At 48.0% G+C, this 16,683-nt stretch overlaps 1 protein-coding gene across 1 annotated transcript in view; it reads right to left on the bottom strand.

Moving 5' to 3' along the window:
• Positions 1-380: 380 nt before the first annotated feature.
• The window catches only part of ZMAT4 (zinc finger matrin-type 4), a 46,866-nt gene continuing 30,563 nt past the window's right edge, over positions 381-16,683 (bottom strand). Inside the window, exons 5-7 of the mRNA XM_063420108.1 lie at positions 11,829-12,056; positions 6,345-6,441; positions 381-1,299 (exon numbers count right to left, since the gene is read on the bottom strand). Of these exons, the coding sequence (XP_063276178.1) occupies positions 1,284-1,299; positions 6,345-6,441; positions 11,829-12,056 (341 nt within the window). The 3' untranslated portion in view covers positions 381-1,283. The remainder of the gene's footprint in view (positions 1,300-6,344; positions 6,442-11,828; positions 12,057-16,683) is intronic.

The following is a 16,683-nucleotide window of genomic DNA, read 5'->3' on the forward strand; positions in this document are numbered from 1 at the left end:
TCAGGCTTGAACCCACATGACTGATGTGCCCTATTTCTGTAAATCATTCTCTCTGTAAAGAGGCAGTTTAGCTCCAGGAACACTGACGGCTTGTGTTATTACCCAAAACACAATAAATGAAACCGCCCCACAGCTATGAAACCCAAGGAGATGTTTACTCATCTGTGAAAAACCCATTCTCCTCCACACATGAAAGGCATCGATGCAAGAGCACAAATTAATCACACACAGCTTCTGCAGTGGCTCTGAGTGTCCCCACAGAGTGAAGGAGGTGATGCTGCAGCGCACCCGACCTGTCCCTGCACAGCGCTGGAGGCTCAGGTCCAGCCCAGGGGGCTGAGGCTGCTGAGCAGCAGAGCCCTGGGCAGCCCCTGGGGTGCAGAACAGTGAAGGTCTCTCCTCCGACTCGGCTGCTTCTCTCTGCTCACATTCCCAAAGCAGGCAGAGGGAATGAGCTGCTGCTGGCTGGAGCAGAGCTGCAGCAGTGCAGGGTACCTGTGTCTCCACTGCCTCCCTGCAGGGGCACAGTACCAGCCTTACCTGGGGTGGGATGGCCTGGCCAGCTCAGCCCGTGCCAGGCTCTGGTGCCTCCTGTGGCTCCCGGGACGGCCGGAGGGCACAGCAGTACCCGGACAAGGGCTTGCAGCAAAATCAATGAAGCAAACAGCTTCTCTTGAGCCTGCAGGAATCCTACCAGCAGGAAAAGGAATTCACACTTTTTTTTCAGTGTTCTTTACTCATGGAACCATTTGTTTCTCTAGAGACAAAGAGGGAAGGAAGAAATTCATCCATTACACAATCCCCACGATTCACTGCTGGTGCTCTGTATGTGTTGACACAAACCATGCTGGAGAAGGTGAAGAGAGTGTGTTTATTTCTGATTGAAGACTGATTACATCACTATCATGGATCATGTAGTAGAATAATCTTATACTCTTGGGAGAAATCTAGGAATAAATATGAAAAAGTAAAATAGTTTGTTTCCACTGTCCCTGAAGATGACTGATGAGTAAGTGCTGTATTTACAGGATAGTTATCATACTCTAGACTCTGTGCTGAATAAATATTGTCTTGAAAGGGTAAAAAAATCCATCGAAATATTTTAACTCACCACAAAATTAAAAAAAAAAAAAATCCATGTATTTGTCCAAAGCGAAGGTTAGTTACATGTTAATTATTGAATCCACATGGGATTACTGTCCAAGAAAGCCTCCTCTTCTGCTGACCCGCTCCCCTCCACAGAAGCAGCGTTAGTGCTTGTCCTCTTCTCCACTGACGAGCTACTATTGGTTCTTCAGGCTGCCAGAGAGAAACAGAGCCCAAGTCACGCACCATCCTGGTGTATTTTATGAAAGAAAACCACCACAGCAAATTGGGAAAAGTCTCCTTTCTTTAGATCCTAAATTTGAATTTAAGAGCCTCACAAATCCTGCCCAACTTGCCTCCTCTATGGCCCAGCACAGCTCATGTGTGGCATTCCTCAAGATGAGGAATTCCTCATTGCAAATGGTGTTGGCAAGCTGAGGTTTGTGCTTTGAGCAATTAACCCAGTGCTTGGGTTTTATTTACATAAAAATAATTAATCTGTACACTCAACACCACAACACAGAGCTGTATGGGCTGGTCTGGGGCTTTCAAATTATGATCAAAACAGAAGATATCAGAGATATCTTTATTTTCACTTACATTAAAAGGGAAGGGAGACAAGTTAGATCTATAATGAGGGGAAGTATTACATTCTCTTTCTTCACAGGCAGTGTAATTATTCATCGGCTCCCTTGAACTGAAACTATGACAAATTAAAAAGCCTATCAATTCCATCTACCTTTTGTAACTATTCATCTTCTGGAGTTGTTACTGCTCTAAAGGCTTCTTTCTGCATAAGCCACTATATATTACAAAAAGCACACAGAAATGCTACTATTACCAAGTGTTACTGTTACTGTAGCCACCAAGGTAGACCAAAATCATTTGGCTTGGGTGTAAAGTGCACAATACAACTCATTTACTCTAATTTCCAGAAAGTTACTGGAAATCTTCTATCAGAGAACACCTTCATTCTGAGTGAGGATGTGTGGAAGGAGCCCAACCTTCTGGCACCAGGGACAGGGCTGGAAACACCCAGGAGAAACAGAAACACCATTTGGCACTAAATCTGACTCGAGTGGAGCCGGGCCAGGCAGCCCCAGAGCTCCCCAAGGGTTGGCTGTGCCAGACACGCAGACCCTGGGCCAGGCTTCAGCCACAACAGGCTGTCAATATTTGTTCACACCTTTTACATAGATGGGAAAAGTGATGTAAACGAAACCATGGGAAAGGGTGACATTTCTCCAGGCATGATATTAACAATATTTTGATTAGCTCATTCCTGAATAGCCAAGCAGCTTATGTTGATAAATACCCTGTTCCAACTAGACATCTGTGCTCTCAGCCTGAAAATAAAAAAAGAAAAGAGGAAAGAGCCCACCCAGGCCCAAGCCTGCTGTCTCTGCTCCTCAGCAGGACATCAACCATCTGGGCTTCCACAGGGCACAGCCCAAAGTCAAGGCTAAGAGTTGTGCAGGAAGGGCTGCAGAGCCATCTCCCCTACAAAACATGACCATTCTTAACCCCTCAGAATTAATTTTGACCATTGAATTGGTTTTACCTCAATGATGGCTGCAGGATTGGGTCCCCTCTCTGCAAAAATCCTGATATTAACCAGGAAGCCTGAGTCTGAAAGGGAAACCCTTACATGTATTAGCATCTATGAAAGTGTAAATGAGTGATTATAAAACCCTGGAATACATTTGTGAGCTCTAGATGTGGCAGAGAGGTCTGGCTGATCAAAGAGACGAAATGAAGGCGAGAAGACAAAATTCTTCTTTATGGAAGTGGGAATCGTTATCCCCCCACAGTCAGACGCTTAATTACTAGGGCTGGATCCCAGCCTTTGGTGGCTGACAGCCTGAGCAGTGGAGCACAGCTCTCAGCTCTCACTCTCCAGTGCATTTACTGCGGCGTGTGACAGACCCACAGCTGGCCCAGGGGTGACTCCTACCCCCAGTCTGGGCTCTCTGCTCTGCAAAAAGCTCCTCTGATCCTTCCACTCACATGCCCAGAGGAGGTGCCTCACACCCAGATCCAGGCGCTCTGGACTATCCTCCCTAAAGGCAGCTATTTTCTCCAGGCTGTGGTGATGCCCCAGCCTGTTCCCAACCCCTCCCCAGGTAGTGCTTTTTGCCAAGCCCCAGGATAACATTCTGCACAAGCATTGTTTTGACCCCAGACACTGAATATCCTCTGTCTCCTTTCATAACTATCTGGGACTATAACCCCTGTTGTTTGTTGCAAAACACTTTGAGCAGTGATTTTTCATCTTCACAGTTTCATCTTCACATAAAGCAGAAAAGAGGGAGGTTTTGTTTCTGCCAGCCCATGGAGGAGCGAGGCTGGCGTGTGCCTCCCTCCCAGTCTGTCAGAAGTAACATTCACAACTGGGATTCTGGCTGCTGCAGGTCCCCACAGGAAGGGGCTGTTGGTGCCCACCATGGTTCAGCCAAGGCGGGCACTGGCCCCTGCCTGGCACCCTGCCCAGCACTGCTCTGTGCTTCATGGGGGGAGGAGAAAAGGAGAGAGGAGATTAAAACAAACCCCATCTATTTCTGGAAAGCAAGTCAAACAATGACTCAATCATCTCTACACAGTTCATAAATCCCTAATTAAAGGTTTAGTGCTCCTCCCCGCTGCAGATGTTCCAGAGTCCACATTCCAAAACTTGCTCTGTGCCAGCACGTGCCCACAGCCAGCAGCATCACCCACCAGAGCCTGAGCTGAGCCCTGCACTCCCCACACATCAATGTGGCATTTAACCTTAATTTTCAAATTAAGCTCAAGTACCTGCACCCTGGAGAAAAAAAATGGAGCTGGCAGATATAAATGCTTTGCATATGTATGGGCTGGAGGGATAAGCACCAGCTCAGTATTAGCTCCCTCTTCCTGCATCTTTTATTCAGCACCAAAATACCAGCCAAGATACTTCCAGCTTCCTTCCTAAGCCCTATTTCCCCCCTCTTTTGGTCAAACAAATGCAGTCAGAAGCACTTGAAGTAGACCCTGAAGTTCCCATGAATGGTTCGTCTCTCCTGGCCAGACCACTCAAGGAAGAGTAGCTCAGCTGCAGGGTACCAGATTTAAATTGTGTGCTGCCCAGGGAGCCCCAGGATGCCCAGCCCTCCACAGGGCAGTGCCAGGGCCCTGGTCAAGCTCATGGTGTGTATGGTGTGTATGGTTATTTAAGGCAGCTCTAACTGGGGCTCTCAGCATGCTGCTCTCTGCAGAGCTCTCAAGAACAGCAATAAATAACCACAGCACAGCTCATTCCTCATAGAAGTTCCTCTCTCCTGAGCTCCTGAAGCAGCTTTCCAGGAAATTCATCTGCCTGGTATCTTTTGGGTGGTATTAGCTTCCATCCTGCAATCACTGTTCCCTGTTTTGCTCCTTGTCCCAGAGAAAAACCCCTGTATCCCTTCAACCCTGTCCTTCACAAACTGCCCCTTTCTTCAGGTTTGTTTAGTCTTTAACTATATGAAGTATGACAGCTACATAAAATGTTTTGTTGCCTTGGCAACTGCAGTCCAGTGGCTTCAGCCTGAGTTACGAGGCACAGGACAGCCTTGACATTAACCAACAATAATGAGAACAGCAGAAACCAGTGGGGGAACACTGGCTGAGGAACGAGTAGGGGACAATCCTCACCTGCCCCCAGCATGGGGCACACCTGGGGGCCGTGGCGCTGCAATGACCCAGGGGGACATCACGGCTGTGGAAACTCGGCACAGGACCAGGTCTGCATTTCCAAAGTCCCTTTCTTTGTATAGAAGAGGTAATTGCTTGGAAAAGCTAGAGAGACACAGATGTAGCCCTGCCAAAATCTGTTTGTGCTGCCCAGCACATTCCTTTGCACTGAGAACAGGCTGAGCCCAGGGCACGCGTGTCATCCGTCACTCCTACCACAGTCAAAGCACGAATAAGTTCCCAAGGTGTCCATTCACAGCACCAGAAATTTAGATTTCTTAATCTCTACTAATTGTAGGAGACTGCACAACAGAGCAGAAGGTGTGGGGATAACCCAGAGGACCAGGCACCCTTCTGGTGTGGGGAATTGGTGACACATCTTTCTGCACATCTCTGTCTCCCATCCATGAAGCTGCTCTGGTTTGAGATAGACTCCTTTATCCTTCACAATAATACCAACAGCAACCACAGCAGTAATCACACAGACTTAGAAGGACTGGCAAGGGAAGGATGAATTACAGCTCTGGGCCAGGACAGCATAGCACAGATGCTGTCATTCCAGGTTTCCAAGAGGAAGAGCTCTCAGCTCTGTTTCCCAGCAGTGGGAATTTGTTGCACTGGGTACGGATCCCAACCCCGTTCCAGCTGTTCCCATATAACGTGGCTGGGCAGGGATCCCCTGTCAGGGAGATTTGCTGAAGAGCAGGAGATGCAGGCAGTGAAGGTCACAGCTTGCTCAAAGCCACGGCTGGCTCCCTCACTTGGCCCCAGCCCACTCCTCACAACACACCTGCACTGGCAGGTGTGCTGGATCACTGCATTTGGAAGACATTCAAATGCTCCCTGAATAAATAGGACAGAGCTAAAATGAATACCAGGAACCTGTGACAGTCTGACTTCAGCTGGGGAAGGGCTGGGTTTATCCTTTACTGGCTTAAGCACAATGAGCTATTAGTACTCATTGCTAGTTCTGCTCATCCTGTTCGCTTTTCAGACTACCCTCAAAGCTACCTGAAGCACTCCAGGTACATCCCTTTATATTCCACTGCTAATCTGGGCAGTTCCAAGTCATTCAGCCTGAAATGGTTCCCAAAGCTCACATTCAAGTGCATTAACAGCAATTAGTTCATTAATCTAGTCTCTGGTATTATCTATCTCCATCACTTCATTTTAATAATTTGTAGTAATTGACAGAGCAGACTCCTCCCAGTTCTCATAGCTGGGTAACACATAATTACTCCAAATCACAGCAAAAACTGTTTCACTGGGAAACACCTAATCCCCTTAGGCTCATGGTGTCTCTTCTGAGGTTTCACATACGAAAGAAGCTGCAAACTCAGTGTCATTATCCACAAGTCAGTGGGACTCCAGCAAGCTCATGAGGGTTCAGCCCTGCATTCCTCAACCTGGAGGTGCCTCTGGTACCTGTGTTTTCACAGCACCCAGAGCACAGCTTGGTCCCTGGAGCACAGCCCCCAGGGCTCCTCAGCTGACAGGGAGTGCCAGGCACTGTCACAGACTGTTCCATCTTGGCAGACACACACTGGGAGATGCACCATGATACTCACTTGGTCTGGTGTTTGGAGCCCTTCAGGTGTGCGTGGTACTGCTCTATGGAGTTCAGGGTGACGTTGCAGATGTTGCAGGTGTAGCTGCGCTTCAGGCCTGTGAAGAAAACCCAGAGTTAATGAACCCCTGGCTCCGGCCATGCTGCAGAGTGAGGGCAGCACAGGGCTGCGCCAGGGGAAACACTCCTGTGCCTGGGCTGTAGACTATTCAGAGTCAAAATGGCAGCTAGAAAGTACAAATAACTGAAAATGACTGAAGAAAGAGGGAGAAATAGAAAAAAAAATAGTAACCTATGCTCCAAGCAAACTTCTAGTTAATTAGAAGGTACTTGGATCCCACATTTCATTTCCAGTTTCACAGACATTTCTCTTTACAGTGACCCATCTATTTACTTTTCCAGTCCAGGGTATCCAAGCATTAAAGAAAGCTAAAGGAATATTTTTAGATCGGAGCAGAAGAAAGCCAGGTTCAAAGGCTAATCCCTCCTGAGAGTGTGGTGCATCTCTCCTGTGCCCTCCTCAGGGCATCATCACTGTGCTCACACTAACAAGCATTCAAGGCATCATTTATCCCTCTGGTTTTTGGTAGTGATCACAATTCAGAGCAATTCCCTGTTAGTACATTCAGCAGCCAGATCACTTAGGAACTCCTTTTTTCCCCAGAGGGATCCACTCTGATTTATCCACCCCAGTGAACCAGCCAAGCACAGATGCTGGTCTCTGGCAGCCTACACTCGGCAGCCTCTGGCTGAAGGTCAAGGCTGGCAGACTGCAGGGGCACCAGGCAGCCCCCCAAAGCCAAAGCAGGAGCTCTCTCACCTGTTGGGTTGTCTCTAGGCTATGGTACAGACTGTCTCCAGCAGAACTAAGGGCTGTGTTTAAAACCACTGGATGCCTAGCAGGGACTGCTGTGCTCCTTAGGAACAGTTCTGATGTTCCTTGTAACAATCTATTCTGGCTTTCTACAGTATTATTTCTTTGTCAAAATTGTTATAACAACTCCTTTAGAACAAATAATGTGTTTAATTCTCAAATTCGATCAGTCCATGCTCACCATAATTAACTGCACAGGTAATAAACGCACTGACTCCTCCCCAGCTGGACCTACAGGCTCTCAAAATATCCCTTGTCTTGTTTTGCACTCTAGACACCAGCTACACCAACAGCCTCACTTTTCTCAAGCACTTCATAATATCTCTCACCCAGGAATTTGGCACAACATGAAAATCATCTTTAAATAATATTTCAAAATTATTCAGATGAGTGCTTGAAAACAACAACCCAGCAACTGCAGAGGTATTTAAGTAGTTTCTGTATTTCTATGTCACGATGTGGTACAGAACAAAAAAATCAATTTGCAAATGTGCATTTAGGTTTTCTCCTTACAGAATTTATTCTTGACGGAGCAGTGATGGTTTTACAGTCACGCCCTTTGTTCACTGCTGGCAGCTCCTGTTTCCTTTATTAAACCAACAGGCATCAGAAGCCACTTGAGTCTACCAGAAAGCAGGTGAAGGAATGGGAAGGGAAGGAATGGGAAGGGCAGCACATGGCTGGCATGGTGTGTCAGCACATTGCAGCAGACTGAGAACTTGGACCTCACCAGGATCTCCACATGGCAGAGAGAGATTGGGGAACTAAGAAACAGGTAATACTTTAATTTAAGGTAATAAGGTTCTGCTGCTCAGCCAATTTAGCAGCAAGTTAACAGCAGCCTCAGTGAATCTTAATTACTGGTGTAGGTGGAAACGCCTTCAGCGAATGCAGCTCCTAACTGGGGATGATGATTTTCTCCCTCAGCATGTCAAGGCTACTCAGTGATGAACCAGAGGGAACCCTGTTCCCCCTCCCTGTGTTCTGTGTAGGGAACTCAGTGCTGTTCCCTGATGCAGCTCTTACCACAGGCTGGAACATGTAGCCACAGACTGGGCTGATTCCATGAACTGGGATGGAGATGGAGAGAGAAAACTAGCCTCAAATGAATAGCAGGATGAGACCCCAGGCAATAATCACTTCCAGGATATAAAAATTACCAGAATCTGACCTCACTGGAGCTCATCAAAGCTGTTACTTGGCTGAAACTGGTTTCCTAAAACTCCCCAACCAATGTGCTGGGGTTGAGCTCAGCCCCACAGGCCATCTGTGATGGGAAGGTGGTCCCAGCCTGAGCAGTCCACACTGGCAGCTGTTGGGCTCTGGCTGGATTCACATCCCCTTCTGCATCCTCAAGACATATCAGCATTGCCTCCCCTGCAGCATGACATGCATTCATGTAAAATTGAATGTCCTCCTATCCCCATTCAATAAAATATTAACAAGTCAAGTTATTAATGTCATCCTGCATAAAATGCATTTAAACCCATTCCAGGGGAGTTCTTGTTAAACTGCTTCTTACTAACCATAAGCGACAGCACAGAATGAGAAGTATTTATAAGGCATACAAAGAAATTAGGAGCTGAGATGAAAAAGGAAACACAGCTCTTTGCCTGATTCTGGAAGAAAGCATCTGCAGCACCACCAATTTACCTGAGAACACAAAGGCTCCAAGTGACATCATCTCCATGCCCTTGTCCATCTGTACTGCAGTGGCTGCTGTGCTTTATTTTAGAGATTCTGCACCTGTTGCAGGGTTTGGCTCAGCTCCAGCACCAGGCAGAGCCCATTACCAACCACCTGCCACTGCAGAGCCCACCTGCCTGGGAGAGGGAGCTGCAGAGCTGGGCCACCGGGGACACCAGACATGAACTAAAACTGCTGAGATGTGACTTGGAGGACAGCTGACATTCCTCCTTGCTGTGCCTGGTACAGGCTGGGGAGGGTGAGAGCTGTCAGATGGAGCCACCTGGCTGCCTCCAGTCGAGCTGTGGCCACTCCATGCTGCTGAACAGGCACAAGTTGTCCGAGCAGAGCCTGGAATCTGGGGGTTGGTACCCACCAGGTTTTGTCTTCCTGTGATCTGTGCCAGGGTGGAAGGGCAGCCAGAGGAGGCAGCTCTGCAGGAAGAAAATTCCCAATTTCTTCCTCTTTCAGGGTGTGTTCCCATGCTTCCCTGCCCAGCAGGAGCAGCAGGGTTCCAGGTCAGCCACAGAGTGGGGTAGGTCCCAAAGCAGCTCTGCCACAGCTGGAAAGCCACACAGAACTGCTCTGACAGTGGGCTGGGCACTGCACTCTATTGGCCAGGGAAAAGGGATCTGTGTGTCCTGTGCTGCAGCTTTAACTGAACACAGACTGCAGAAACAATGCTCATTTCTCCTTTTTTGTTTTTCCTCTCCTCGTTCTTATTTCTGAGAAGAAAATAAGACTTCAAAATTGCGGGATGAGCACTTGGTGAGAAGAATCAATGTTTTTGTTTCCTATAAATATCAATTGTCCAAAAATATATCTCTATTCTTATTTCTCCAAATATACATTCATATTTATCAATAAATATTTTATTACAGCCATTATCAAAACATCAAAGGCTGCTGAAATGTTGTACTTCAACTGACACTGCCTATTCCAGGCTCACACAATGCATCAAATGTTCATCTCCCACACTAGTCAAAATAGAATTAATATTTAAGCTGTGATGGGAGAAGCCACCAGGGATGCAAAGGAAGGAGGTGACTTTGCAATCCAGAGAAAACTGAGGCAGGAAAGACAGTGTGGAGCAGGGAGAGTGTTTGATGTTGTCCCCACCGCAGCCATGTCCTGCTGCCACTGTTACCTTGCAGGCAGACATGATGTTACCTGCCAAGGTGAGGCTGTTTGCTCAGGCACAAGCTAGAAATCATTCTGTGTTTGCCACTGCTTTCCACACCTGTAAAGATCTGCTCTAATCCTGCAGGTAAATGCATCCAGGAGAGCATCTCTAGATGGACACAGATGCTCACAACTTAGAAAAACTGAAAATGCTTTCCCAGCTTGGCAGGCTCAGAGACAGCCCCTGTGGCTCCCTGGGCCTGACTGCACTTTGCTGGTGCTGTGGAGCCCTGGGCACTGCGGACTGAACCCCTGAAACAGCACCCTGAAATGTCCAACCAGAGCACCCCACCCGTTCCCCTATGCCAGGCACACACACAGCCTGGGTACAGCTCTGCTGTCCCCTCTCCTGTCATCCACAGACACTGGGAGGACCACACTGGATCCAGTGCAAACCCCAACCATGCACAGCACCACCGTGAAGGTAAAAACCAGCAGCTGATGAGGCTGTGAAGGCCTCCAATTTCAACTCTCCCAGGAGCTAAATGAATAAAACACTTCCCAATTGATTTATTTACAGTTAATGACATCCTTAGCCACTCCTGAGCTTGGCACAGTTCAAAGAACTGAGCACTTCCATGTTATTGCCCTGGGTTTTATTCCCATATATTTCCAGCAGCGGGCAGTGACTCAGCCAACATGAATCATTGATGGCACTGTGAGTCACACTAGGTAGCACAGGAGGATCAAGATAACCATTACAAGGTTTATGGGAGATCAAGAAATGTACAATATACTCTATAGTCATTAGTATCTAAAGAAAAATTATTTCATTTAGCAAGGAAGAAAACGCCAGGTGTACCAGAACATTATTGCAAAGTCTCACTGGCAAACTAAAGCTCTCCCACATAACTCAGAATCAAACTTGTCCTTCTTCTTCCTCAGCTGCCTCAGTCAGGTCCCTGTGTGTACATGGGATCATAACCCACACTGTGGAGACAAAAGGCTCGAGCCTCTCCTGTGCCTACACCTCAGAGTAAACAGGTGCTTGTCAAGATTCAGTCCTGGACACATCCTCAGCTGACACAAACTGCACCTCTCAAGCTCAGGAAGGCCGGGGGTTGCTGAGGGAGCTGCTGAGACTACTGGCCTGGCTGTGGCTGTGGCTCTGCTCGAGGGTGGCTCCCAGAGGGATGCAAGCCCAGGGCACAGTTCCCACAGGGACCCCGCAGGAGCCAGAGCCTCTCCCTGTGGGGCCACCATGGATGGACTGACAGACAGATGAAGAAAACCTGCTCTGCCCTCAGCAGGAACCCAAAAAACTTGGGTTTAACATCCCTGTGGCAAATGCTCAGCGCCTATCACTGCTGCTGACCCAGGGCCATCATAGCATTTTACAAACACTAATTAAATCATGGAAGACAGTTGTCCCACTCTCCATCAGGGAGATGTGAGGAGTGCTCTGCCTACAGAAACACCCTCCTGTCTGCACTTCTGCGTGGGGCTGAACTGTAATGTGCTCTCCTCTCCCAGGGACAGGACACATTGCTCAAGGACAGGTGTGCACTAATGGAAAGGACTGTTTTAGGAGGAGGCAAAAGAGATATCTAAGAAACAATTTTAAAGGATGCTGCTAAAGCTGCAGGCTGACGTTTCAGAGCAGGGAATTTTTTTACACAACTGGGAACCTCGTGAAGCAGTACCAGCATCTCAGGCTCCCTGCAGCACTGGTGACCACCGTGGCCAAGGGTCACTGCATCCCACAGGGAGCAGGTGCCCACTCTCCATGCGCAGGTCTCTCACCTCGCAGCTCTCCCAGGTCCAGGGTCTTCCCCAGCTGCTCCAGGAGGTCGGCCCTGGCCGCGTTCTTCTTGTGCTTTTTGCCGTCGTAGTGCTGCTGTGCCATCAGGGGGTTGTTGAACCAGGCCGCGCAGAGCTGGCAGTACCGGTCCGAGTCCCGGCGCTGCGGCGGCGGCGGCACCGCCGCGGGACCGTCGGGGAGCGGCGCCTTCAGGGAGCCCAGAGCAGCTTCTGCAAAAGGGAACGTTCACACATGAGCTTTCCTAGGCTCGTGCTGCCTGAGGAACGTCAGACCCTGAGGCAGATCCCACATTAGACACAGGGAATAATTAGCTGCAGTTACAGGGTCCCAGTGGATATTTTGGATGGTGCTGCTTGGAAAGCTACCATTTCTCATTAAAAAAAGCATCACGAAAGGACAGCCCAGGACTGTTCCTCAGCTTTCTGCATTTCACTAACAGGGGAAGGAGGATGCTCTCGGTGCAGTTACACATCTTATTGCTGTTCTGACTGAATTTGCTAAACTTATCCTGCTTGAATTGCTACTCCCAGGAAAAATCGTCAGTGGAGAATAAATACACCAGGCAGAGCCATCTCTTTCTCAGGACAGAGAGACATATTTATCATTATCTCAGGATTCTTAGTTTTCAATTTATTTGGTCTCAGAAAGAACAGGAAAAGCCATAGTCTCTGCAAACTGTCACAGATGAAAAAAAAATACTCAATAGTCAGTTCCATCCTTCAAAGATCTTCACATAATGAATTGTCGGGTACCAGCAACACACGACCTTTATTTAAATCTATTTTCCTTCAGATTCATCAAAAGCTCATCCACAAACACAAACATGACCCCCAAATCATTCCAAAGAAAAGTGAGTGATCAGTCTTTATATAATGGAATGCACTTTGTTCAACAGAGTTTCCCAACTTCGTACAATACAAGTCACAAACCCATGGAAAAAAGAGTTTGAAGTAAAATAAAGTTCAAGGAACACCGGAATACAAAAATATACAATCACTAGCAGTTAATTATCACACCTCATTCAAAAATTCCCTTTTATGTGGCTTTCTTTTTCTTTTCTTTTCCAGATGAAATGTCTGCTCTCTAAATAATTAACAAGCTGCTCTCCCCATGGTACTGGAATAGACACATTTGGAGGTGGCAAGAGGTGTGTGGTGGCTGTCTTTGATCAGGAGATGATCCAGCTGAGCCCTGATGAGCACACAGGGCAGCAAATGCCAAACCCACCTCAGTGTCTGACACCAGGAACAGCAACATGGGGATATATTTAGACATATAATTGTGCCTGGAGCCCACTGTGATTGACTCCATGGCTTGAGAAAGTTAATATTGTTATAAATCTTCTGCTGACCTGCTCAGTAAGGGACACCCTTCAAGGAAATTCTATCTTACATATAACATTACTTACAACCTTATCAATTTCCAGGGGTTTATAACCTTCTATTGTTTTTGATGATGACTGCCAAGGTATCAGAGTTCCAGCAGTGATGAAGCTGCCTCTGAAGAGCTGCTCCAGGCAGGGTCATGCAGGGTCTGGCTGGATTTTGCTCCTAAAAAAAAGTCTTCTCTACGGTTCCAGCAGGAGAGACTTAGCCCAGCCCCTCCAAGGTGCATGCAGCAGAACTGCCAGTGTGAGCAAAAAGCAAAGCCAGCGGCCAGCACAGTCGTTAGGAAGAAAATTAGGGAATTGCAGTACTGCCTGTTCAAACTGGGATTACACTGACTTTGCACGTGCTTGACTCATGAAAAGCAAGCACAGCTTGCTTCTTGCAAACGTGTTCCAGCACTCCTCAAGGAGCCTCCCTGCAGGAAGGGGTCCATGCTCAGAGCCCAGTGATGCCACAGGCACTTGGACAGCCCTGGTAATGCCAGGGGGCCCCAGCCCTCTGCAGCCCCCCTGGACAGGGCTGAGTTCAGGGAACCAGACTGAGCTGCAGAGATGTTTGGAGCATTATAAACAACCAGCAATTTCGGCAGCCCAGGAACTATGCAACAGATCTGACTTGCTGTTCCACAAGCCCCAGGCTATAAAGTTAAATCTACCCAATCTTTTGGCCAGCTTTCTCCTTGTTTCTCTGCACACTGCTGCCGGAGGGGGACCAGGGAGGCTGAAGCTCACGGAGCTGGTGATGTCCACAGGAGTTACATCTCCTGCTCACTAAGGAAACCTGACAGAAGCATCTCTGCTTTCAGCCACCAGCCAGCCCAGCAGCCCCGTGCCTGCACCTCTGAGCCCCTCTGCATGAGGCTGGTGGCTTGTGCTCCCCCAAATGCCACGCAGGAGGGAGGCTCCTGGCACTCCTGCTGCAGGGGATGGCACCAGAGGCCCCCATGGCCACCCCAGCCCTGCTCCAAGCCCACATCCACACCTGGTTCCCACGAGATTGTGAGCTACAGCTCCATAGCACAGACCCCCCCTGCCTGCATCACATGGGGGTTGCCACGGGCAAGGATTTCCTCTTAGCACTCACAGTACAAAATATTTTCTTTAAAGTCACATTCCTCAGGTCCCACTGACAACACCCACCAGTTCCAAGGTATGCTGAGCCCAGCCTGGCAATTAATGAAAACATCCCAAATCTACCAAATTTTCCCAAAGAGAAACAGATGAAAGTTGACTTCTCCACAAATGTGAATTCGTCATTTTGATATGCACAACATAACTGCTACAGAACAGCAAATGCCATCATTCCCTGAGCAGCGACATGAAAATTAATAATAAACACTCATAAAACGTCAAAAGTTAAAAATGTTTCTCCATCTAAAACACAAACATAAAAGCTGTGAGTTTGACTATTTCAAGTATTTCAAAATGCTAAATAGCTCATGACAGTCTGCCTTACGTTCCCTTTCGCTGTGGGAGGGAAGTGAGAAAGTCTTACTTTGCTGCAAGAAGCAAAATACAAAGTTAGAAACACTTTAGCACTCTGGCAATGAACTAATGTTTGACTTCTTTCTCACATCCAAAGCTTTTTATTCCAAGCTGGATTTAAATGGCACCCAACTTTTTCCATAGGCACACTCCAGAAACTCAGCATGAGGACGAGAAAGTAAGTGAGCCACAACAAGGGGGCACTGAGAAACTCAGCTTTCTTCAGAAGAAATCCCAGAAATGTAGGACAAAGACTCCAGCTGCTGCTGGACAGATCCTTGCAACCAAACCAAAAAGCCATTTACTCATTCCCTTTTGATGTCCCAAAGCCAGGGCCATTGCTACTTTCCTGGAATGATGCCCGCGGGTCCTCTCACTTGGATTGATGAAGACAGCAGCTATTTCCCCCACAATTCTTTGGTTTATTACTCATGGTGATGATGGGATGCAAGCTGACAGAGGATGTAGGAAATGACTAGAGGAATCCGTCAGCAATAGTGGTGACATAAAGCCTCTGAGGGTTACAACCTTGTACAGCAGAGCAACAGGAAAGATCCCAACTATTTTGCTGTCACGATGAGACATCGTTTTTGTGTGAAACATGACTGCTGGGCCACTTCTTCTCCTGAAAGCACTGTCACAGAATGGGACATCTGTGTTCCATCTGGATGGTAACCGTGAAGGAGAACGTAGATGTAAGGGGTCTAAGAATAGATGTGATTTTCTTCAGGACTGATGAGACAGAAACCCCAGAATATCAAGCAGCAGAATATCCTCCCCAGGAGCATCCAGCACGCTCAGGGCTCTGCTTCGTTGGCTCTCAGGACTCACAAGCAGTGGAGTTTCTGAAGCTCTCTGAGAGACTTAATGCTCCCTGGTGCCAGCCAGAGAGGACTGGGAGAAAAATCCAGTGAAAATTGCTGGGTGACTGTAGGAAGCCCAGAAAAATGCTGTGTCCAAAGGGCATATTTCAGAGAACTCCTGGAGAGCAAGGAGGTGCTCATTAACGTATTCCTGAGCTCAGCTTCATCTTCCAGATCAAGTGCCTGTAAGAGCTGATGAGTCCTTGAGTTGCTCCTTCCTAGTGATTATGATGGCTGAAGAGCCCATTACTCCAGAGCACACAGCATGGCTTACTTAGAGCCTTGTGAGGCTGATCCAGATGATTAAAAAGTGAAACAAAAACCACATTGCAAGGCTGCAGCTCTTAGCAAGCCCTACCTTGGCCAGGCCCTGCGGCTGAAGGGTGAATCCAAATTGTCAACTTACACGGGAATCAGTCCATGCACTATTCCAAGATGCAGCACTCCTGTGAACATCAGCTCACCCAGACTTCACCAGGAATATCAGAGTTTGTGGCAGGTCCTTTGGTGCCAGAGGAGGAGCTGCTGGCAGGCTGCACACGAGGGATGGGGTTCAAGCTCTAACACAAGCCCTGGACAGATAAACACCAAGCCCAAGTTCCCTCTCTGTGCCCTTGCTGCTGTGTGCCAGCTGCACAGAACAGCCTGAAGAGCCCGACACAGTGAGGTGTGAATGGCCATGATAGCTCCTGTGAGAACCTTCCTCCTGGCTGACCCAGGGGGGGTTCCCCAGGTTGCCACGGCTTTACCTTTGCCTCTCACAGGACACACTGGTGCCCCAGCATGGCCAGTTAAACTGAGCAAATCACCACCTAACACAATTCCCCACATTCCCTCAGGCAAAGGGGTCAACAGATCCCAAGCTCACCCTGGCAAAGGACAAACCACATTCTCTGTATCATCATCTGCAGTCTGTGAGGTTAAAAATGTAACAAAACCACACACACAGAGTGCCAAACCCCCGTTATCTAATCGCATCTAGGATTTAAATGCTAGGCAGGGTCCAGTACACACAGCTCCCATTTGTATTTTGTGCTGAAGGAAGTGTCACTGGCAGCAATTCTGGGTCACATCTGTCTGCACGACCTCAGCTCAGCAATC

The sequence above is a fragment of the Prinia subflava genome, chromosome 29, assembly GCF_021018805.1.
Source record: "Prinia subflava isolate CZ2003 ecotype Zambia chromosome 29, Cam_Psub_1.2, whole genome shotgun sequence".
Classification (NCBI taxonomy): Eukaryota; Metazoa; Chordata; class Aves; order Passeriformes; family Cisticolidae; genus Prinia; species Prinia subflava.